This window comes from Trichosurus vulpecula, chromosome 5 (genome assembly GCF_011100635.1).
Source record: "Trichosurus vulpecula isolate mTriVul1 chromosome 5, mTriVul1.pri, whole genome shotgun sequence".
In the NCBI taxonomy this organism is placed as follows: domain Eukaryota; kingdom Metazoa; phylum Chordata; class Mammalia; order Diprotodontia; family Phalangeridae; genus Trichosurus; species Trichosurus vulpecula.
The window spans coordinates 189,551,463-189,570,973 of NC_050577.1; the positions used below are offsets into that span (position 1 = coordinate 189,551,463).

A 19,511-nucleotide genomic window follows, 5' to 3' on the forward strand; every position below is an offset into this window, starting at 1 on the left:
TGACGTCCTGGATAGAGAGCATGGCAAAGGTATAGAGATTATGACTTCGTGTAACAAAGAACATGAAAGCCACATCCTTTAAAATATGTCTGAGCCTTTTCCTATTTTTTTGGATGTGCCTGCTTAGAGATTGGGGGACCCAGACAACAAAAAGAAATGTTAATGAGTTACCATGGGAATTTTCTGGTTTGAATATAATAATAATTAATAATAATAATAATAGCATCTATGTCATGTTTTAATGTTTGCAAACTGCTTTTACAAATGTTATCTCATTTTATCCTCATTTTTTTATCTTCACCCTGGGAGATAGATGTTATTATGATCCCTATTTTACAGATGAGGAAACTGAGGCAGACAGAGATTAAGTGATTTGCCTATGGTCACACCGCTAATAAGTGTCTTGGGTTAGATCTGAACACAGATCTTCCTGACTCCGGGTTCAGTGTGTTATCTACTGTGTTGCCAATTTGCCAAGGGCAGAGCTAGGAACCCCGGGAATTGACCCTATATTTACATATTGTAACAGGAGTAGCACCTCTTACTCAGGGGCAGTGAAAGCTGAGCTTTAAAATGAAGTATTGCTGTGCCAACCTGAAGTTTACATTCCTTACCTCCCAACCCTCTTTGAGAACGATGCACCTTAAGCCTCCACTCATTTGCTCACAATTTGTCTGGGGCCTTTGTTTAAGCCCATGTGGCAGCAAGGTGATTTGTTATTTGTGCATCTGTTTTATCCATTTGGTTGGTTTGGTGCTAAATATCTACGTACATATCATAGGAAAGCTGCTACTACTTAGTGTGTTTCTCAGAGACAGGGATCCTAACTAATGCTGGTTTGTATGTGTCATGAGGCATATCAGAGTGCCTGATGTAGTGAAAAAGAGTCAGAGGACCTTGGTTCCAATACTACCCCTGATAACCTTGGGCATGCCACTTATCCTTCATGGGCCTCAGTTTTCTTATCTGTAAAAGAAGGTTTTGGTTCCCTCTGGGCTTCCATCTTATATTCGTGAAAGTGAATTGAAACAACTTCAATTAGAAAGTCATAGAAATAATAAGAAGTCATTTTTATCTGCAATTTTATAATCAAAATCAGGTATGATGCTTCAAAGTGAAATAGGACTCTTGGAACAGTTTCCTAAAGTGTGGTTCCAAATTAATACTCACCAGTTGTAGGGAAGCTTTCCATCTCTTTCTAAGGAAGCGAAATTGACAAACGTTCCAGCCCCACATTCTCTGTTTGAAAAGAACCAAATAGTCAAGGTTACTGCTTGCCAGTGCTTGGCACAATACTTCTCTAAGACAGATTCTTTATTTGAACAACATTGGAGGTGGGAAGCTGGGAACAACAAAAATCCACTAATGTAAGCTGTAATGGAAAAGCAAAACATCAACCATTTCACAGAATAACAAAATCAAATTGGATAGAATCATAGCCATCTGTTTTGAGTTCCTTCTACGGAGCTTTCATATGATCCTGAAAAATAAAATCCCTAAAACTAACTGCAGTAACCATTCTTCAAAATTTCCTTTAGAAGTATTATGCAAAGTCCCCCAATAAACTCTGGAGTGTTTGATCTGCCAGAGAGATTCAAAGGAATATAAACAAACTTCCTTTGTTGTGCCTTCAGTCTTGCTTCTTGACTCATGGGTCACAGGACTTGTAGCTATAGTTGTATCTTGGAGTGCATCTAGCTACAAAAGCTCAGAGTGGAAAGGGAACATGGGGGACACTAAGTCCAAGACAAACTCCAATGAGAATTTCTTCTGGAGCATTCCTCCCAAGTGATCACCCAGCCTTTCTTTGCTTGAAGAAGAAACCCATTACAATGGAGTAGTTTCAGGGACTAACTGTGCCCTTTTTGAAAACAACTTCCTTTCATTTCTCTTGACTTTCTGGAGTCAAGAACAACAAGTCTAATCCTTCTTCCATTTGATAGATTGTCAAATACCTAAAACAATTATTATGGAGATATGTCTTCTCCAAACATCCCTAGTTCTCTTAGCCAATCTTTATATGGCCTGATTTCCAGTCCTTCATCCTAGTCATATTTCTCTGGATGCTCTCCAGCTTAACAATATCTGGGTGGAACAGTGGATACAGTGCTGGGCCCAGAGTCAGGAAGACCTGAGTTCAAATCCAGCCTCAGACACTTAGTATCTGTGACTCTGAGCAAGTCATTTAACCTCTGTTTGCCTCATTTTCTGCTTTTGTAAAATTGGGATAATACTTGTCACACCAACTTTACAGAACTGTTTTGAGTCTCAAAAGAGATAATGTATGTAAAGTGTTTTGCAAACTTTTAAAGAGCTATGCACATATTATTGTTTTTGTTGTCAGGGAAAAGAGAGCCAATCAAAGCTCTTACAGAATATTTGAAAAAGAAGAAAGTTACTTTCACGGGGAGTGTCAAGAAAGGCACAAAAGTGGAGATAATAGGGGTATACCTGGAAGAAAGATAAAGGTTCTGAAATCTAAGAATGAGGATGGAATGCATGCTAGGGAGATTCTCAACTTTAAGTTTTTGAAGACTACAGTATTCCATGAAGCACATTCACACATCACTACAAGAATATTGTTGCTAAAAACATAGGGCTTGGTTTCAGGAGAAAGCTTAGAATTTTAAAAGCACTGAATAATATCCTCAAGGGAGTCTAGCACATTCTCCTTTCAGCTCAATTCTGAGCCCATGTCAAATGTCTGACTAAGATAATGGATAAGTGATATGGGTTGTGTATTCAACTTCAGCCTGAACAATAACACATGGTCTTCAACCATTTGGTTTTTCCTGCGTGGATAGTTGGGTCTGTATGAAGGTGTGAAAATAGAAGTGTTCCCCCTTTTGAGTGATTATGGATCTAAATTAGGCATCTGTGCAGGGCTCCAGGATTACTGCAATAAGCACAAAGTTGTCTTGCATAGGAAAAAGTGAACAACCTCATCATCTTTAGACAGTTCCTTTTCAGAACATACTTTGCAATGGACAGCCAAATAGAAGATGGCGAGGTCCTCTCGATAGTCCTTTCTGCAGTTTGTATTTTGCTAATCTACAAGTATACAAAATTGTCATTTTGTGTTGCATTTGCAACCTGTTAAATTCCCCCCCAAATGATTTTCCCATTGTGCTATGATCTAGTCTAGGAGTGGGGAACCACGTGTGGCCTCGAGGCCGCAGGTTACCCACCCCTTCTAGCCTGTTCCCTGTTTTGTATTTGTAAGATTTATTATACCCACTAATAGCTGGTTGAATGAAATAAAACTAGTGCTGTCAAATACATGGAAAAATCTAAAATGAAAGAGGGAGGAGAGGATTGACTGCAGGGGCACTGAACTGTAACCAAACAGATGCATCTGAACTAACACATAGATTATATTTTACAGGAGTTTCTTAAGGAAAATGATGGATCACTTGAGTAATGTAGAGCTGGACCACAAAAAAGCACTTGAAAGTACACTTGGGTGAGCAGTACATCACTGATGGAAGGAAACAAGGAATCACAAGAACTGAAAATCAAAAGGATTTCCCATTTAAGTGAAAACTTAAATCATTTAAACTTTCAAATGATAGATACAAAGCCAACAGAAAGGAATGCCAATGACTTAAATCTTAAACTACACAAGCATTTTATGTTACCACAATTTTAGTTAAAAAAACCCAATAGATTTTTCCCTTATTCTTTTGCGGTGTCCATTTTCTTCATTTCCTTCAGAGAGAGAGACCATTCTTTAAAATCTTTTTCACCCCCTGGTGCTTCAAATGTACTCAATACCCAAGCTGAGGTTATCTAAAGTGACAAGTAGCAAACTACTCTCTGCTCTTCTATTATAATAGCAATCTATTCTGTAATGAAAAAGTCCTATTCATCAAGCTGTGGTATAAAAGATAAGCCACAAAATAGAAAAAGTGTTCTAAAAATAATTCTGAAAGTATACAATCTAGACCATCACTAGCCAGAGAATTATGATAAATGTGTAACACCCCATAGGAGGACTGGTGCCATAAATCTCAAAGGCAATTGTGAATTTCCCAAAAAATTTTGGGAAATGTAATATGCAGAATCTCTTTCCCACCTGCTCTGAGGTAGGGGAGAATTAGAGAAAGCATCACCTGGGATTGAGGATTGGGGAATGAGTTCATGAAGTACAAGAAGCCAGAGTAGGCACAGAGGTTTGGGGAGCGACAGGCTAAGGGTAATTGAACAGGGATACACTGAGAGCAGCGGTGGAGACGGTGTTTTCCTTCCCAGGCCCACAAGAAAAAAGGAAAAACAATAGGTATAGATTACTCTGATCAACCTTGGCAGCTCACCTATGTGGCTAAATATCCAGAAACTTAGAGATGACTTATAGGGAATATGGAGGAACTGGACCAATCAGCTTCTCTTTGGGTAGGTGCCAGCGGCCCCCATTTCTAAGCATGTTCCTTTTCTCTGCTTTAAGTTGTTTCTTGTTTTTTAATTGACCTAGTTTTACTTCTCACAAACAACTGAGGTCAAGTCAAATTTGTACTTCTTTGGGTTTATGTGTGATACAAGTGTGTGGTGGGAAATTTTGGTCATTCAGGAAATTTACTAGGAAGAAAGCTTCTGGTTAAGACATAGGGTCCTAATCCCTTTATAGTGTAAGAGAATCTCTCTGATTGGGGACATGCTTATGAACCTTTTATCTGATATTTTTATTGCAACATTGGAAGTTCTCAAAAGCAGGATTTTATAAAGGAAATTGAGACCATTCACTGGAGAGTCTAAACTTCCATTGTTTTCATAACTGTTGGTGGAACTCACTAAGAGAAGTAAGACCTCCCTTGATCCCCTGAAGTTAGACAAGGGTGGGGGAAGGGAAAAAGACTAGGGACTGGACAGAGAGTCCTACCACTGCACTAACCCAGTGGGCATTTTCTGTGAGGATTCTGTCTGGAGGGAGAGGTGAGGAGAGCACAGCCACCTCTACTGATTCACAGCCATATTTAGTATTACAAATAAAAAATGCATTTAAAAGATGTGTGTTCTTCTTTCTGCTCTTCTTATATACAGTTAGAGATAGATAATGTGCCTGCTACTTTTCATGTTCTGCCTCCAACCTTGAACAACAGTATTCTCAGAAGGCAAAATAAATTACTAGAGTTTTCTTCTTTTTTAGATCAACTACAGTGTCAAGAACACAGCTAGAATTTATACAAAGTAAATTCTTGCTTCTTGGTTGATTGAATAATAACTTTGATATAAGATCAAATTGTCAGGTTTTCTTGAGATGAAGGTAAAACACTTTGTAAATTTTAGTATCTCAAGATCTGTTGTTATTTATTCTATGGGTTATCTGCCCTGCAGTCTAACCCAGCTTCTCCCAAAGTCCCCAGGCTGGTGACTCCTAGAGAAAAGGAATTATACCACCACCCTGTGAGAGTATGGCAAGTTACCTAAACTATTGTCATAACTTCCAAAATGCCAGGTTTCTGATTTCAAAATTACAGGTTAAAAGAGCATTTCTATGAATTTCTTTCTTTGTTATGATTATATTTCTGACAGTTATGATGACTAGACCAAAGAAGTTCCTCCCCCAGTGGCCTCCAGGGCTGGAAGTGGGGGTAAGGGGGGCTGGAGAAGTATTCTTGCCTGGCTCAGGAGGATTAATTAACGAAAAGATGGCCACTGTGATATCAAATAATAAAACTCTGCCTTCCTATATACCATCTAGAATGTTGATTCTAAAATGTTGATCCTCAAATTGGAAAGGTTATATGATATCAGTTAGAAAACTGCACAAAAATAAATTTTAGAACAATTCTACTTATCCTATAAAGTTTGAATGTTCTTCACATATTTATCAGGACTACATCTTTCCTCAACTATCCATTGTTAGTCTTCCATTACTCCTCATCTCATTAGACTAAGAATACATAAAAAGCATCATTTATTTAATGGTCATTAACACAATAAAATATTACAATAATGGTAAGTTTTAGCAATAATATCAGTGGAATAACAGTTGAAGGAAAAGAAATTCTGCTTCTGGGGAGTGCAGAAGTGAAATGATTGAAGTTTTTGGAGATGTAAAGGGTAGTCTAGGAAGATTAAACTGAAAATGGAAACTATAAACCTAAACTAAACAAATAAATTATTTTGCTTAGTGGGAAAGGGGACTCACCTGGCCATTTGCAGATGCTTTTTCCTGAGAATGATGAGGGTAACAAGAAGCAGCCCAATCAGGAGTGTGCTCAGGATTGCCAGCACTGAGATCACTACCACATTAGGATTCATTTCAGTAACTACAAAGAAAACTTGAATATGTTAGTTGCTGGCTTCAGCACGTAGAAACTAACAGGTTTTTTTTGTGCTGTTTTTATCAGATTTTATTATTAACTCTCCTTAAGAATAAAGAGGCTTGCCCAAGCAAACAATGAATTTTTCCAGGCTATGGTATCATGGGGCAAATTTCATCAGTTCTGGCTGCTAAATATTATTCTGGAAGAATTAATTAATGTCTCCTTTTCCACAGCCCAAAGCTGTTTTTATTTTTGTTTTTTCTTTCACAACTAAGATCACTGTGAGATTTGGAAAGCACGGGGGTCATTATATCTGTGGACAACTAAGAAGTCACAAAACATTAGCATTGGAAAGAACCTCAGAGGCCAACCAGTCCAACCCATACCTGACTAAAACACCCCTCTATAACAAGTAGCTTTCCAGCCTTAATTGAGAGACCTAAAGGAGCAACCCTCTGCCCCTGAGATAACTACTTTTGAATGGTTCTGTCAGTTTTTTTTCTTAATTTTTGGGCCTTGCTACAACTTCTACTCCTGGTTCTTCCTCCTGGGACCAAGAAACCAAGTCGAATTGCCCTTCAGATAGTCAAAGACATCTTCTTTTCTCTAACACAAACATCTTTAGTTCCTTCAACCGATCTTCATATGACATGAACAAAGTCTTTCATCTTTTTGGTTGTTTTCCCTGGGACTCTTGGGACTTTTGAGGTTCTGCACCATCTTCTGAAAATATGATGCCCAGAGTTGAACATAATCCTCCAAATGTGTTTGACCATGGCAAAATACAAGGGAGTGATCATCTCCTTAAACAAGGACACTATGTCTTTCTTAATTTAGCCTAAGAGATCATTGACTTTTTTGGTTGCTATATTGTATTATTGACTCTTAGTGAATTTGCAGTCCATTATGGCACAGATCTTTTTCTCATATATCGTTATTTAAATACCTCCTCAAGCTTGTGCTTAAAAAATACTTTTTTAAAGCCTGTAATATTGGACTTTATATTTGATACTATTAAATTTTATTTGAACATATTAGTCCCAGTGTTCTATCTTGCCAGGATCATTTTTGATACTGCTTTTGTCAAATGCATTTTGTCAGTGCATTAGCTATCCCTCCCACCTTTGTGTCATGGGTAAAATTGGTACAAATTTCATCAATGCTTTTATCTATGTTACTGATTTTTTAAAAATATAAAACAGTAGAGGGTCAGGAAAGAAACTGGAGCACTTCATTAGAGATCTCCTTCTAAGTCAACATTAACCCATTAACAACTATTTTTTGTCTTGAACCAGTTCTGAGTCCACTACCCTTCTGTACCTTTCCATATGCTGCCTTATAGTCCTGTGAGGAAAAAAGAAAATGTTTCATTTACAATAACATGCAATAGATCCTTATTGTACAATTTTCTATCTATTATTGTAGATTATAAGTTTATGTATAGCTTACATAAATATAGCAAATAAGAGGTGGTATGAAAGGATTAACTATTCCCCCTCTCACAGGAAAAACAAAATTGTCTTCCAATTATATTATTAAATAGATTTTTTAAATCTATTAGAATGATAGAAGATATATTATAATTATTGAATAAAAGATCCAATTTATATTATTTGATAGATAAAATCTAGATTAAAAATAGATAAAATATATTCTTATATTTATACTTTGATTAATCTGTGATCTCCTTGACATGAATATTCCCTTCAATGATGTAGAACACTACTCATTCACATCTTGTTGTTCTCTTGTCCATGTGCTGAAATAACTATGGAGCATTCACTCAAGGGTCCTTTCCTCAGATCTCTTATCATTACATAGGTACCAATGGAATACAGAATTCCTTGCTCATCTCTTGCTATATCCCAATTATAATCTTTGGGTTGGACCTGTGATTTCATTGGTCTGGTGAACTCCCAGAGAGGTAATACCCTCTACCAGTACAGATCAGCACCAATTATGGAATTATAGTCTTAAAGAGTTGTCTAGGGCACCAAGAGATTAAATGAATCACCTAGGGTCACACAGCTAATATGTATCAGAGGTAAGACTTGAACCCAAGTCTTTTTGGCTCTGAGGCCAATTTTCTATCTTTTACTCTATGCTGCCTCATAAGTATTTCAAATATATGACATTATACAATAGATTACTTTATATAAATCTACTTTATGTTTTTATAGATCAGTGGTATCAAACTCAAATAGAAATAGGGGCCACTAAACCATACATAAGGATCCCTGTTGACAGCACATTGATTTAGTTTTAAAATGTAAATTTATCTGTTTCATTAGGTCTTTTTAAATTTGATTTTGTTAATTATATTTTAATCTGGTTCAGGGTTACTGGGGGCCACATGTGACCCACAGACTCCAAATTTGACACCTCTGAGAAAATAAATATATAAATGATATTACATAAAAGAAAATGGCAATAATGAAATCAACAAAAAAAATGATGATCGTGATCTTAAAAGTTTTAATGACAGGTGTCTTTCCATTGAGTTGTGGAAAATATGAATGGTAATTCGAAAGCTAGAAATGATTGTGCTGACTCAGACATTTCGAAATCTGAATACAAAATAAAACTATAATTAAGAAACAAGAAAAGAAAAATAAGCCAAGAAGATGAAAATGAAAAAAGTATTAGTTTAGGTATCCCTTTTCTATCTAATTCTACTTAGGATTTCAGAAAATTTCCTTGTTTTGCCTTAGCAATGTCATGTTACTGTAGTCTGATAAATGTTTGAGTAATTCCAAACCTGAAGCAGCTACCATCTTTAATTATATTTTACCTAAATACAATTTGGACTATAGGTATTTGAATATCAGGGAAGCACTTTGGAGCTAAATATATGAGAAAAAACCATAACACACAATTGAAAAGAAAGGGAAAAACAAAGCTGGAAACAATTTGCAAAGAAAATACTCATTATAAATGTATCTACCCATTGTGGAGATGCCTATGAATGTGGGAACACTGGGACTGTTGTGGCTGAAGCTGGTTACACTACAGTTGTAGGCAGTGGCAGGCAGGAGACTGGAGATCGTCACAACATGGGAAGAAACAGAAACTGGCTCCTAAAGTTGCAGGAGGAAAAAAAAGAGAGAGAATGTACTTCATTGTCTTCTTTAAGAAATTCTTCCCAATGCAGTGATGCTGGAAACATCAAGCACCACCTCATATCCATCTCACTTATCCTGAACCAATTCCTATCAATCCATGTCTCTGTGACTCTGGTTACTGGGTGAACTGAGTAACTGCATTCCTGTAAATAGCAGGTAATCAGAATATTCTTCACTACCAAGCAAAAATCTACAGTCACTCAAGCCAAGGGAAGTCAGAGCCATTAGGAATATTTTCAGGGTCATTCTCTCTTCTCCATCACCTTTTTCTGAAAGGATGGTGCTAAGGAAGATCAATGGAGTGAAGGACATGATCCATTCTATTTTCTCTGGCTGTTCCCAAGCCTGGAACTTCCTCATCTCTGCCTCTTTACTTCCTAGGTCTCCTTCAAGTCCCAGCTAAAAATTCACCTTTACAAGAAGCTTTTCCCATTAATGCTAATGCTTTCTCTTTGTTGATTATTTTCTATTATATATATATGTATATATATATGTGCATCTATATTTCTCTATCCATCCATGCATCCATCCATCCATCCATCCATCCATCCATCTATCTATCATCTATCTATCTATATCTTGTTTCCTCAGTTATTTTCATGTGGTCTATCCCTGACTGTGAACTCCTTGAAAACAGGGACTGTTTTTTGACATTCTTTGTGTCTCTGGTGCTTAAGCACAGTGCCAGGCACATAGTAGGTGCATAATAAATGCTTTTTGACTCACTGATTATTTGGTGAGCAGACTTGAATTAGAAATGTTAGGTAAGAAATAAGATTCAGCTAATCAGTATATAGCAAGAAGAGCATATTTGTAGTAAGGAAGGGGAAGAGGAACAAAATAAACTTCCTAAATGTCTACTAAATTATGTCTATATCCCAAGGATTCATCCTCTAAAATGCACTGAATATGTATATGCATAGGACTATACTGGGACTAAACAAAGTAAGTCTCTCACCATTCTGCTTTTTCTTCATCTGCTCCATGGAAAAACAGGTGGTAAAATGAAAGGCTAGGCTCCCTGCCTTTAAAATGTAAATGTTACTGGGGTTGGAGTATCCACAGTCCTGGTCACCACTAGAAATTCTACTAAATAATTTCTGACTCTGAACATCCCTTTAACCTCTTTTGTATGCCAGTCCACACCCCACTCCTTTTCCTTCATGTAAAACATATCAGTGGGATTTTGCAGAATAATTGACACTAAAGGTAATAACCATTCTATCCCTAGAACCCACCAATAAGACTAAACAATATCTTATGGTAACAGTGGTAGAACTAGGGTGAGGACTAAGGACAGAAGTGTTGAAGAGGTGGAAAAAAAGAATAAAAGGAAGACTAGGAAGAGGAAGAAAAAAGGAGAAAGTGAAAAGGAAGAATTTTATTTGATTGAGGGAGAGTTCTGATAGCATATCAAGGGAAATTGCCTAAATTTACTACTCATTGAAATTTTTCAGAGATTGCCTATGCTTGATTTACTCCCTTTACTTCTCTAGAGCAAATAGAAATAGGGGCCACTAATCTGCACAGTGGCTCCTTGTGGGCCATGTTGACTTAGTTTTAAGATGTAATGGTTTCTGTGTTTTATTTATTGTTAAATGTTTAACAATTACATTTTAATCTGGTTGAGTTGCACTTGGAGGTGTTGTGGGGCAAAGGGGGGAATGTGAGATGCCCCTACTAGAGGGCTCATTTGAAATTTTCTTTGTGTGGGAGATTCTCTTGACTGTGGAGTTGGTTTCTATTTTTAGGGGTCCCTGTCCTAGCTTTTGACGTGAAAGTGATGGCCTCAAAGACTAATGGAGGGGAAAATCAGGGGCCTTCCTTGTTCAACCTTATCATTAGGCTAGTAGACAAGGTCCCAAAAATAAATTTTTCATAAAAAAATGAGAATTAACATGCTGGGTCAGGTCAATCTATTTAGCCCTGGATTCTGTCTTTGACAATGGCATTAAGAAATCATTCTGTAATTGTACTTTTCTGACAGCAACTTCAAAGAAAGATATTTTAAAATATATTGGATCCCTGAGGTCCTTTTCAGCTGCAAAGTTCATTAACTCTGTGATAATTTTTCTGAATATTCCACTATGGAACGATTGCCTACAAATTTGTCTACTACTTTAAAAAAAGTTACTCACATTTTCGATCACTTTGTTGGTTTATTAATTGATGTGTAAGGTGGTACATCCTTTTATGTGACTCAAATTTGCCACCTTAATCCTCAAGAAGTAACCTCTATTTGTAGGCATACTATAAGATTAGATAAATAGCATTGATAAATAGCCTCTTATCCCTACCCTTCCTATTTTAAAGAATAATCCTATCTTCAGCCTCCTCTTTCCAGACTGAGGCATTTAAAGCACTTTAGTTTGTCTTTATTCCACAATATCTTTATTTGTATATGTTTCTTTACTCTTCCAATTCCCTCCCCTTTTCATAACATGAAGGAGAACTCATGGACTAAGCATAAAGAACAAAACAGTCTCCAGGCCTGGCTTTTGTTTCTCATATTTTAAAAACTTTTCCATATTTATTTATTTAAATATCACATATTTTCATATTTATCTACATTATATAGATCAATTATTGCATATGGTTTTGAATTCTGGTGGATTGAAAATACATAGAGAAGACTCTTCTTGTTCAAGTGACATGCCTGAGGTAATGAAAATAAACTCAGAGAAAAGACTGAAATGTACTGTACCTGGAGCTTTATTTCCTGGTTAGAGCCAACTTGTTGACAGAAGACTTTGTAGAAGTCAACAACTCCATCTTCCACCCATAGCAGAGTCACTGAAGTTTGAGTCTTATTCACTGCAAAAAGTGATTTTGGAGGAGCTGGTTCTGTAGGCAAAGAAAAGTAAAACCTTTGATTTCTCTATCCCTTCACCAAATGTATCATTTTGTCTTTGGACCATCAAGAGGAAGAAGTAAACAAATGGAGTCTAAGGAGTGGTCCTCCACAAAGCCTTTTCATTATCTTTAAAAACAGTTTGCATCTAAAAAGTCAGGAGCAATAAGTCTTGCCTTTCCTTCTCCATGGCACATATTTCTCTGTTTAGAAAACTTCCTGTTTCAAGTTGAGCTTAGTTATAGGCATCATCTAATAATAGATTGTGTGCTAACATGTGAAACAAGCAGAGGGAGTTGTCACTTCCTTGCGTTAGAAGAACTGGACTGTACTAGAAATTCAAAGTTGCTACTTGGGAATACTGGATAAAACAACACAGGGACAACCATTCCGAGCATATGCTGTCCAGTAACACTTGTCACCTTCAAGTTGAGTCAATTCAATTTTGTTCTCAAAAAATGACTTGTCCTCACCGACTTGGGGAGGTAGACTTTTTCACTACTTTTAGTTGGCAGGGTGAATGAACTAGCTTAATGAATCTAATGGGAAACGTGTATCTTTTCAGAGAAAGTTATGGGAGTGGTTTTGATCATTAAAACTATAGACCAAGGGTTCTTAACCTTATTTGTGTTGAGGACTTCTTGAGTAATCTTGGGAAGCATATGACTCTTCAGAGTAATGTTTTCACATGCATAAAAAATAGGAAATTCAAAGGAAACTAATCATATTGAATTATAGTTATTATATGTATGAATATATATGCATATGTATATATATATATGTAAGTGGGCATGTGTATATACATATGTCCACATATACCAAGTTCATGGTTCTCAGTAGAATGATGTAATTCACGTGTCAATGAAGCCTTTAGATCCTTCTCCTCTGACTGACAGATCTGGTCTAGTCTTGTGGGCTTCACTCTAACAATAGTTTCTATGACTCTTTTTTTCCCTTGAGAACATAAGATTCTGACCCTGCCTCTTGTAGACATCATACTTCCAAAACAATAAATATAGACTGGATTTATTAATGGCATAAAGAACACAGTCAGAGGCAACTTGATAGAATGAAAAGAATCAGGAATCAGGAAGACTTTTAAAAATATGTAATAAAAACAGAGAAGGCACTTACATCTGAGCTTCTTTAGCAAAACGCTAGTTAGAGTCTCCCATCTGGTGAGCTCAGTTTCCTTTCCCATGCAGAGGGTCAGTCACAGTGCCTACAAATTCCCAGCACTATACTTAGAAAGGTCCTAGCAACGTGAGAGGAACATGGCGTGGTTCCTGATTCAGCTTCTAGTTATCTATGAACTCTATGGTCTCCTTAGGATCTGGTCGTTATGTAAGGGATCTAGTGACTTGCCATGGGTCCCTTGCTCTTCCAATGTCCCTACCTCTCAGGATGCCACAGTCAGGTATACAGTGCCATTACTCTGGTCCATTCTCTTCTCTTACTTGTCTTCAGCTTGGCACTAAAATTTGGGCTATTTACTTAGTAGCTGCTGCCTCTGCTGCTGCCAGGTCTGTGTTCCTTGTTCTTTACCTCATGGTTTTCCAATTGACTAGTACCTCTAAGCATTCTGGAAATCCCTACCCTGCCACCTCTTTCTTACAGCTTCTCTTTTCTAGCACTTCTGGCTAGAACTTTTTATACACATGCAAATGTACTCTTAGATCTTCTAGCTAGTACAGAAAGGGTGTGGTGATAGCTTGGGTCCTTTCAGTGTGAAAGGGTATATATCTACTACAGCTACCCTACTGGACCTTCTTCTAGTAAATCTTGACCAATAAAAAAGAGTTCATTTATCTTGTGTGCCATGGAATGATGTGATTTGTTCCTTGCCCCTGCAATCCTTTGAACCTTCACAGCTTAAGGCCACTTACTCCAGCCTATAGTATAGTCCCCAATTTGACACTCTGCTACCAATCTACCCTTTATCTCAATATTGCAAAAGTCTGTGGTTAGGTCAGTGTGAGTTTTCAGATCCTTCATGCCTTTCAAGAATTACAGAGGCAAAAAAATCATGTCCTGATGACTAAGGCATCAACATTTCCAGATGCATATATGAGTGTATAAATGTGAGCACTGTAAGTCCCTCACACTGTATATAACCAAAGATGAAGGATTATCCTTACAGAAGAGTACTATCTTTTGTCAGCGATCAAAACATGGTTATACAAGTAGTCATGGGGCTTCTTAAATCCCACAGTAGAAAAAAGTAGCTTCTTTGTCAATTTTTTTTATTTATTGAACTTGAGAAGAAGCAATTGGTTTGTCAATGCCATCTGGAATATTGTGACCGAGAACAAGCCTAATGCTATGAGGTGATGTATCTGACTGATACAGTGGTTTGTGTTCATAATAATGTCCTAGCATAGACTCAGAAATTAACATCTGCATGACAATCTGAAGAGTATTTTCTTGCTGTTAATCTCCATGCCACGGAACACCATTTTTTACCAGTAGTGGTGGAAGAAAGTCTCCATAAAAATTGGGTAGCCCCAGAAATCTTGAAGCTCTTTTTTTGTAATAAACATGTACTATCTCACATGTAGGTCATCTTGGTTGGAGTGAATAGCAGCCATATTGGATCAATAATCTAAGAAGTCGTTTAGTCATGTGTAACTCTCCATAATCCCATTTGGGGTTCTCTTGGCAAAGATACTGGACTGCTTTGCCATTTCCCTCTCTAGGTCATTTTACAGATGAGGAAATTGAGGCAAACAGGGTTAAGTGACTTGCCCAGCTTCACACAGCTAGTAAGCATCTGAGGCTGGATTTGAACTCAGGTCTTCCTGATACAAGGGCCAGCACGCCGTCCCTGATCTAAGAAGATGACACTACAAATTTCATTTGACATATCTTTTTGGGGAGTCTGAAAAATTAATATGTTGAAACAAGGTCGGCACCTAACACATGCTTTTATACATGAATTCATCCTCTAATACGAATATTGGTCCATATGTAAATTATACTTTCCAACACAGAATTGGCTTATATGAAAATTGAGTATAGACTACAATGTAAGATACTTTTCAATTTATCCCCCTCTATATATTGATTCCATTTTTAGAGACATATTTTAAGTCTTTTCTGTTCACTTTTAATACTAGCGCCATCTTTCTGATGATTATTTCCAATTTATCCTGCATATACATTGTTCATATATAGCTGTTTACATGTTGTCTCCTTCTGTGAGGCCCTTGAGAGCAGGGACTGTCATTATCCTGGGGATGAAAAGGGTCTTTCTTTGCATCCCCAATGCCTAGCATGGTGCGTACTATATAGCAGACACTTCAGATGATGGTTATTGATTAACTGATGATCTCTATTAGTAGCTGGTCTTCATTTAGATGCATGTGGTAATAGCACTTTACATTTATTAGCATGTTATGGTTAGAAAACATCTTTATATACTTTAATATTTTGTACCCACAACATCCCTGTGCGGTATGTAGTACAAACATGACCATCGTAAAATGATGAAATAGCGTTGGTTAGTGATTTGTCCAATGTCACACAGCTGGTAAATAGTGAAACCAAATCTTGAACTATGTCTTCTTTACTCAAAGTGGAGTTCTCTTTCCACATAACACACACACACACACACACACACACACACACACACAGAGTAGGCTCACCTAGCTTTACAACGTGGGGCAGAGAGGTGTTGCTTCCTCTCTCGGTGCAAGCAGTTACTGAGAGATTGTAGATATCACCTGGAGGTAGGTTTAGCACTGCAGTCATTATATTGCGTGTTACCTGCAAAAATAATCAAAATTGAGTGTAAAACCTCAGATAAAGCACAAAATACATCTTTTCCCAAAGTCTCTTTTAAGTTTCATTAACTTTAGAAATTATAAATCCTATAAACTTAGAAAAATATTAGGAAGGTAATTTATTTTTAAAAATATCAGTATATTTCTTATTAAAATTCAATGCAACTACTGTCTTATGCTATATATTGTTCTACTCAATTTTCTAGTCAACTTTTATTAGCTGCTGCTCAAGGAATGAACAGATTGCATTTGTATTCTTACCCTGGGGTAGGAGTAGTAATAGGATAAGCCCGAGGATTCCATATCACCTGGTCTAGTTCCCATTCATCATCACTGCTACTCTTATTTTCCATATACATATACAAACATATATATATGTGTATATATATATATATATACACATACATATACATATGTATACACACATACGTATATATTACTTTGGGATTAACCAAAGGGATTATTAAATTTGAAGCAGAAAAAGTTCCCTCTTCTTATGGCCAACAAATCAGTAGTATCTGCTGCTGGGATGTGTAACGCTTTTTGATAATGATGTGACTTCCATGCACAGGGCAGGTTCAGGGCTGTACGATGAGGTGCATGTCATATCAAGGCATATGCTTAAACCAACCAAGAGAGGTAATTGTTAAATTTTCACCGTGAGCATTTATGCCCCAGAAATCATCTGACACTATAAGTCAAATCATGATTTATTATTTTGTTGATTGTCTAGACTGAAGAAAGTGACAGAGAAAATGTTAAGAATGTTATTTAATTTAAAAGTGGTGTCATGGGTATATTTTTCCCCCAGAGAACAAATTGTTAAACATTTACGAGCACACCCCTGCTTATACCAGAAAGGATTATCATAGAGCTTTCTACCACATATGTCCAGTTGCTACTGATGAGTATATCAGGCAAACCACGTAATCCCCCTGGATCTGTTTCCTCATTTTTAAAATGAAAGGGTTGGATTAGAGGGCTTCTGGGGCCCCTCAGAGCTTTAGCTCTTTGATCCAATGATCCCAAATATATTGTTTAGTCTCATTGTTATGCACTAGAGTTGGGCATTTGAATCCCAAGCACCTATTTCTCTGGTTCAGCCCCAACACTGAGTTCTTCCTTTGCCTTACCCCATCCCCTCCAAAGATATTAGGAAGTTAGAACCCAGCATTTCACTGATACACATGCCAGGTTGTGCATTAATGAGAACAGAGGATAAGACAGGACAGGCTGAGAATGTCTAACTTCACTGCACCTCTATGTTTCTGTACTAGTTGACACAGAGGAAAAGGAAAATGCACATTATGTCAACATGTAGAATTAGTGAAAGAGAATAGGAAAGAAAAGAAAGAAAAGAACATCAGCAAAATACTAAAAATACATAGAAGAGAGAAGAAGGAAGATCAAAAGGGGCCACAGACAAGCAAGATAATTTTAGCATTGTGTTACATTTAAGATATACTTAGAAATTTTTTTAAAATGTAAAAAGAGATTCACAATTTCATATAGCAATCCTCTTTTTCTGTCTTCTATTTCTAGAAATGTTCATAGTTATTACATATATAATAACATAGAAAATATGAAATGCAAACAAAAAATCAAACTAGAAGTTAACATTCAATGTAGATGACCATTCAGAATTTGAAATATATGGTGCGATGGTTTGTTTTTATGCATGTGCACAAATAAATCTTCTATCGCTTCTGTCTTAGGATTCTGTGGACACATACACTCTTTTTTATCTTTTTCTTTCCTTCAGCAACGACCATCCAATGCAGCATTCTGGAATGTGAGAGGTTAGTTGTGTCATCCCCATACATCCAACTTATATACAACAAGTTGTTGAAATATTCAACAGAAGTGATTTCTGGAGCCACTGGGGCTGGAAGAAAAAAAAAGATGCATTTCAATATGATAGAGTACTGGTTATTAACATCATAATCATTTCAACATATGTTTAATTTAGGTAATATAATATCCCAATGGTCCTTCCCCTTCCATGGTTCTAAGAACCTATGACCTCTACCTGAGAATTAGTTAAGTGGGGAAAATTACATAGGCACTTGGTTTCTTGGAGACTACTTCCCTCCTGAACTATCCAGTTGATGTATTTCCAGATCTAATACACTATGAGTGAAACAAGTGACACATTGACCACATCTGACAGCATATGCAACAGTTTGCACCTATACAGATTCCTCTCCCCACCTCCAAAAAAAAAAAAAAGAAAGGAGGTAGTTGTATCTCTTCATGTTTATATCAGGACATTGAGGCCCCCTATAGTGTGCCAAAATGCTATGGAGTCCCCAAGAAGCTTGTACATGCAGGTACAGCCATTGTAACAATTGATGCCAGTATGCATCAATGGAATTATAATGTAGGTAAACCCTGCTTAAATGTCCAGAAAGAAAATCAAAGAAATCTCATTACATTTCATAGTGAAGGTGTTTCTAGTATAGCTGAAGCCCATATGTGAAGTATTCCTTGGAATCTCAAACATTAACTTTAAATAATTAAATAATTAGAAGTAGGAATAGTAGACAAAGATTATTTCCATAAAATGAGGCAAAGTTTTAAAAATAACATTTTTCATCATATCGTTAGCATAAATTGGATCTAGCACTAACCACCAGAAAGAGATAATTCCATTTACTGACCATTGTTGTACATTTGAGGTTTAGCGTTTCTGTTGTTTTGTTTTAGGGGATGAGTGTAATCATAGGATCATAGAATTATCTATTTTGGGCTGGTAGGGGTGTCACAGACAAGGAAATGGTGACCAAATGACTAAAAGACTAAACGATTTCCCCAAGGTCACACAAGTAATATGGAGTAAAGATAGGATTTCAACCCTCATCCTGACTCCCAACATAGTGCTATTTCCATCTCAGTTTTTGAGGAAAAGTTACCAAATGTTAGCCACGCAAACATAGCTGAACTCTGAATGTACCCTAGAATTGGTTTTTAACTTAAGGTAAAAAAAATATATATATATATATATATATATATATATATATATATATATATATATATATACACATATACACACACATATAATTATCACATAAAGAGAGGGATGCCAAGGCCCCCAAATTTCAGGGAACATATGATTTTAGGGTACAGATGATTTATAAGTACAAATTAGATGCTGTTTTCTAAGGAATAGCGTAATTTTAATGAAGAGTGTCTGGAACTAGGATTTTTGCTGGAAGCCGGAAGCCAGAAAGACAAGGGTCTCTCTTCTCTCAAGCTCTCATTAACTCTGCCCCTCACTCAAGGGTAGAGTACTGAGTAGTCAATCACTACTAATGAAGAGAGTCTTATGCAAATGAGGAGGTTTAAGCCTGGTTACATAATCTAAACTTGATAGTATAGTATCTATGAATGATACAGAATTCATCTTCTAATATGCCTCCCACTTTCCTTGGCACAATAGAGAATCAAGAATTATTAATGAAGGAGATTTGTAATATTTTTTTTATATAAG

General features: G+C 36.7%; 1 protein-coding gene across 1 annotated transcript in view; it reads right to left on the reverse strand.

The window, feature by feature from the left end:
• PTPRO (protein tyrosine phosphatase receptor type O) overlaps positions 1-19,511 on the reverse strand; it is a 211,090-nt gene that overhangs the window by 58,753 nt on the left and 132,826 nt on the right. The window contains exons 11-16 of the mRNA XM_036759490.1: positions 17,755-17,906; positions 15,884-16,004; positions 12,093-12,232; positions 9,211-9,343; positions 6,149-6,269; positions 1,171-1,239 (exon numbers count right to left, since the gene is read on the reverse strand). Of these exons, the coding sequence (XP_036615385.1) occupies positions 1,171-1,239; positions 6,149-6,269; positions 9,211-9,343; positions 12,093-12,232; positions 15,884-16,004; positions 17,755-17,906 (736 nt within the window). The remainder of the gene's footprint in view (positions 1-1,170; positions 1,240-6,148; positions 6,270-9,210; positions 9,344-12,092; positions 12,233-15,883; positions 16,005-17,754; positions 17,907-19,511) is intronic.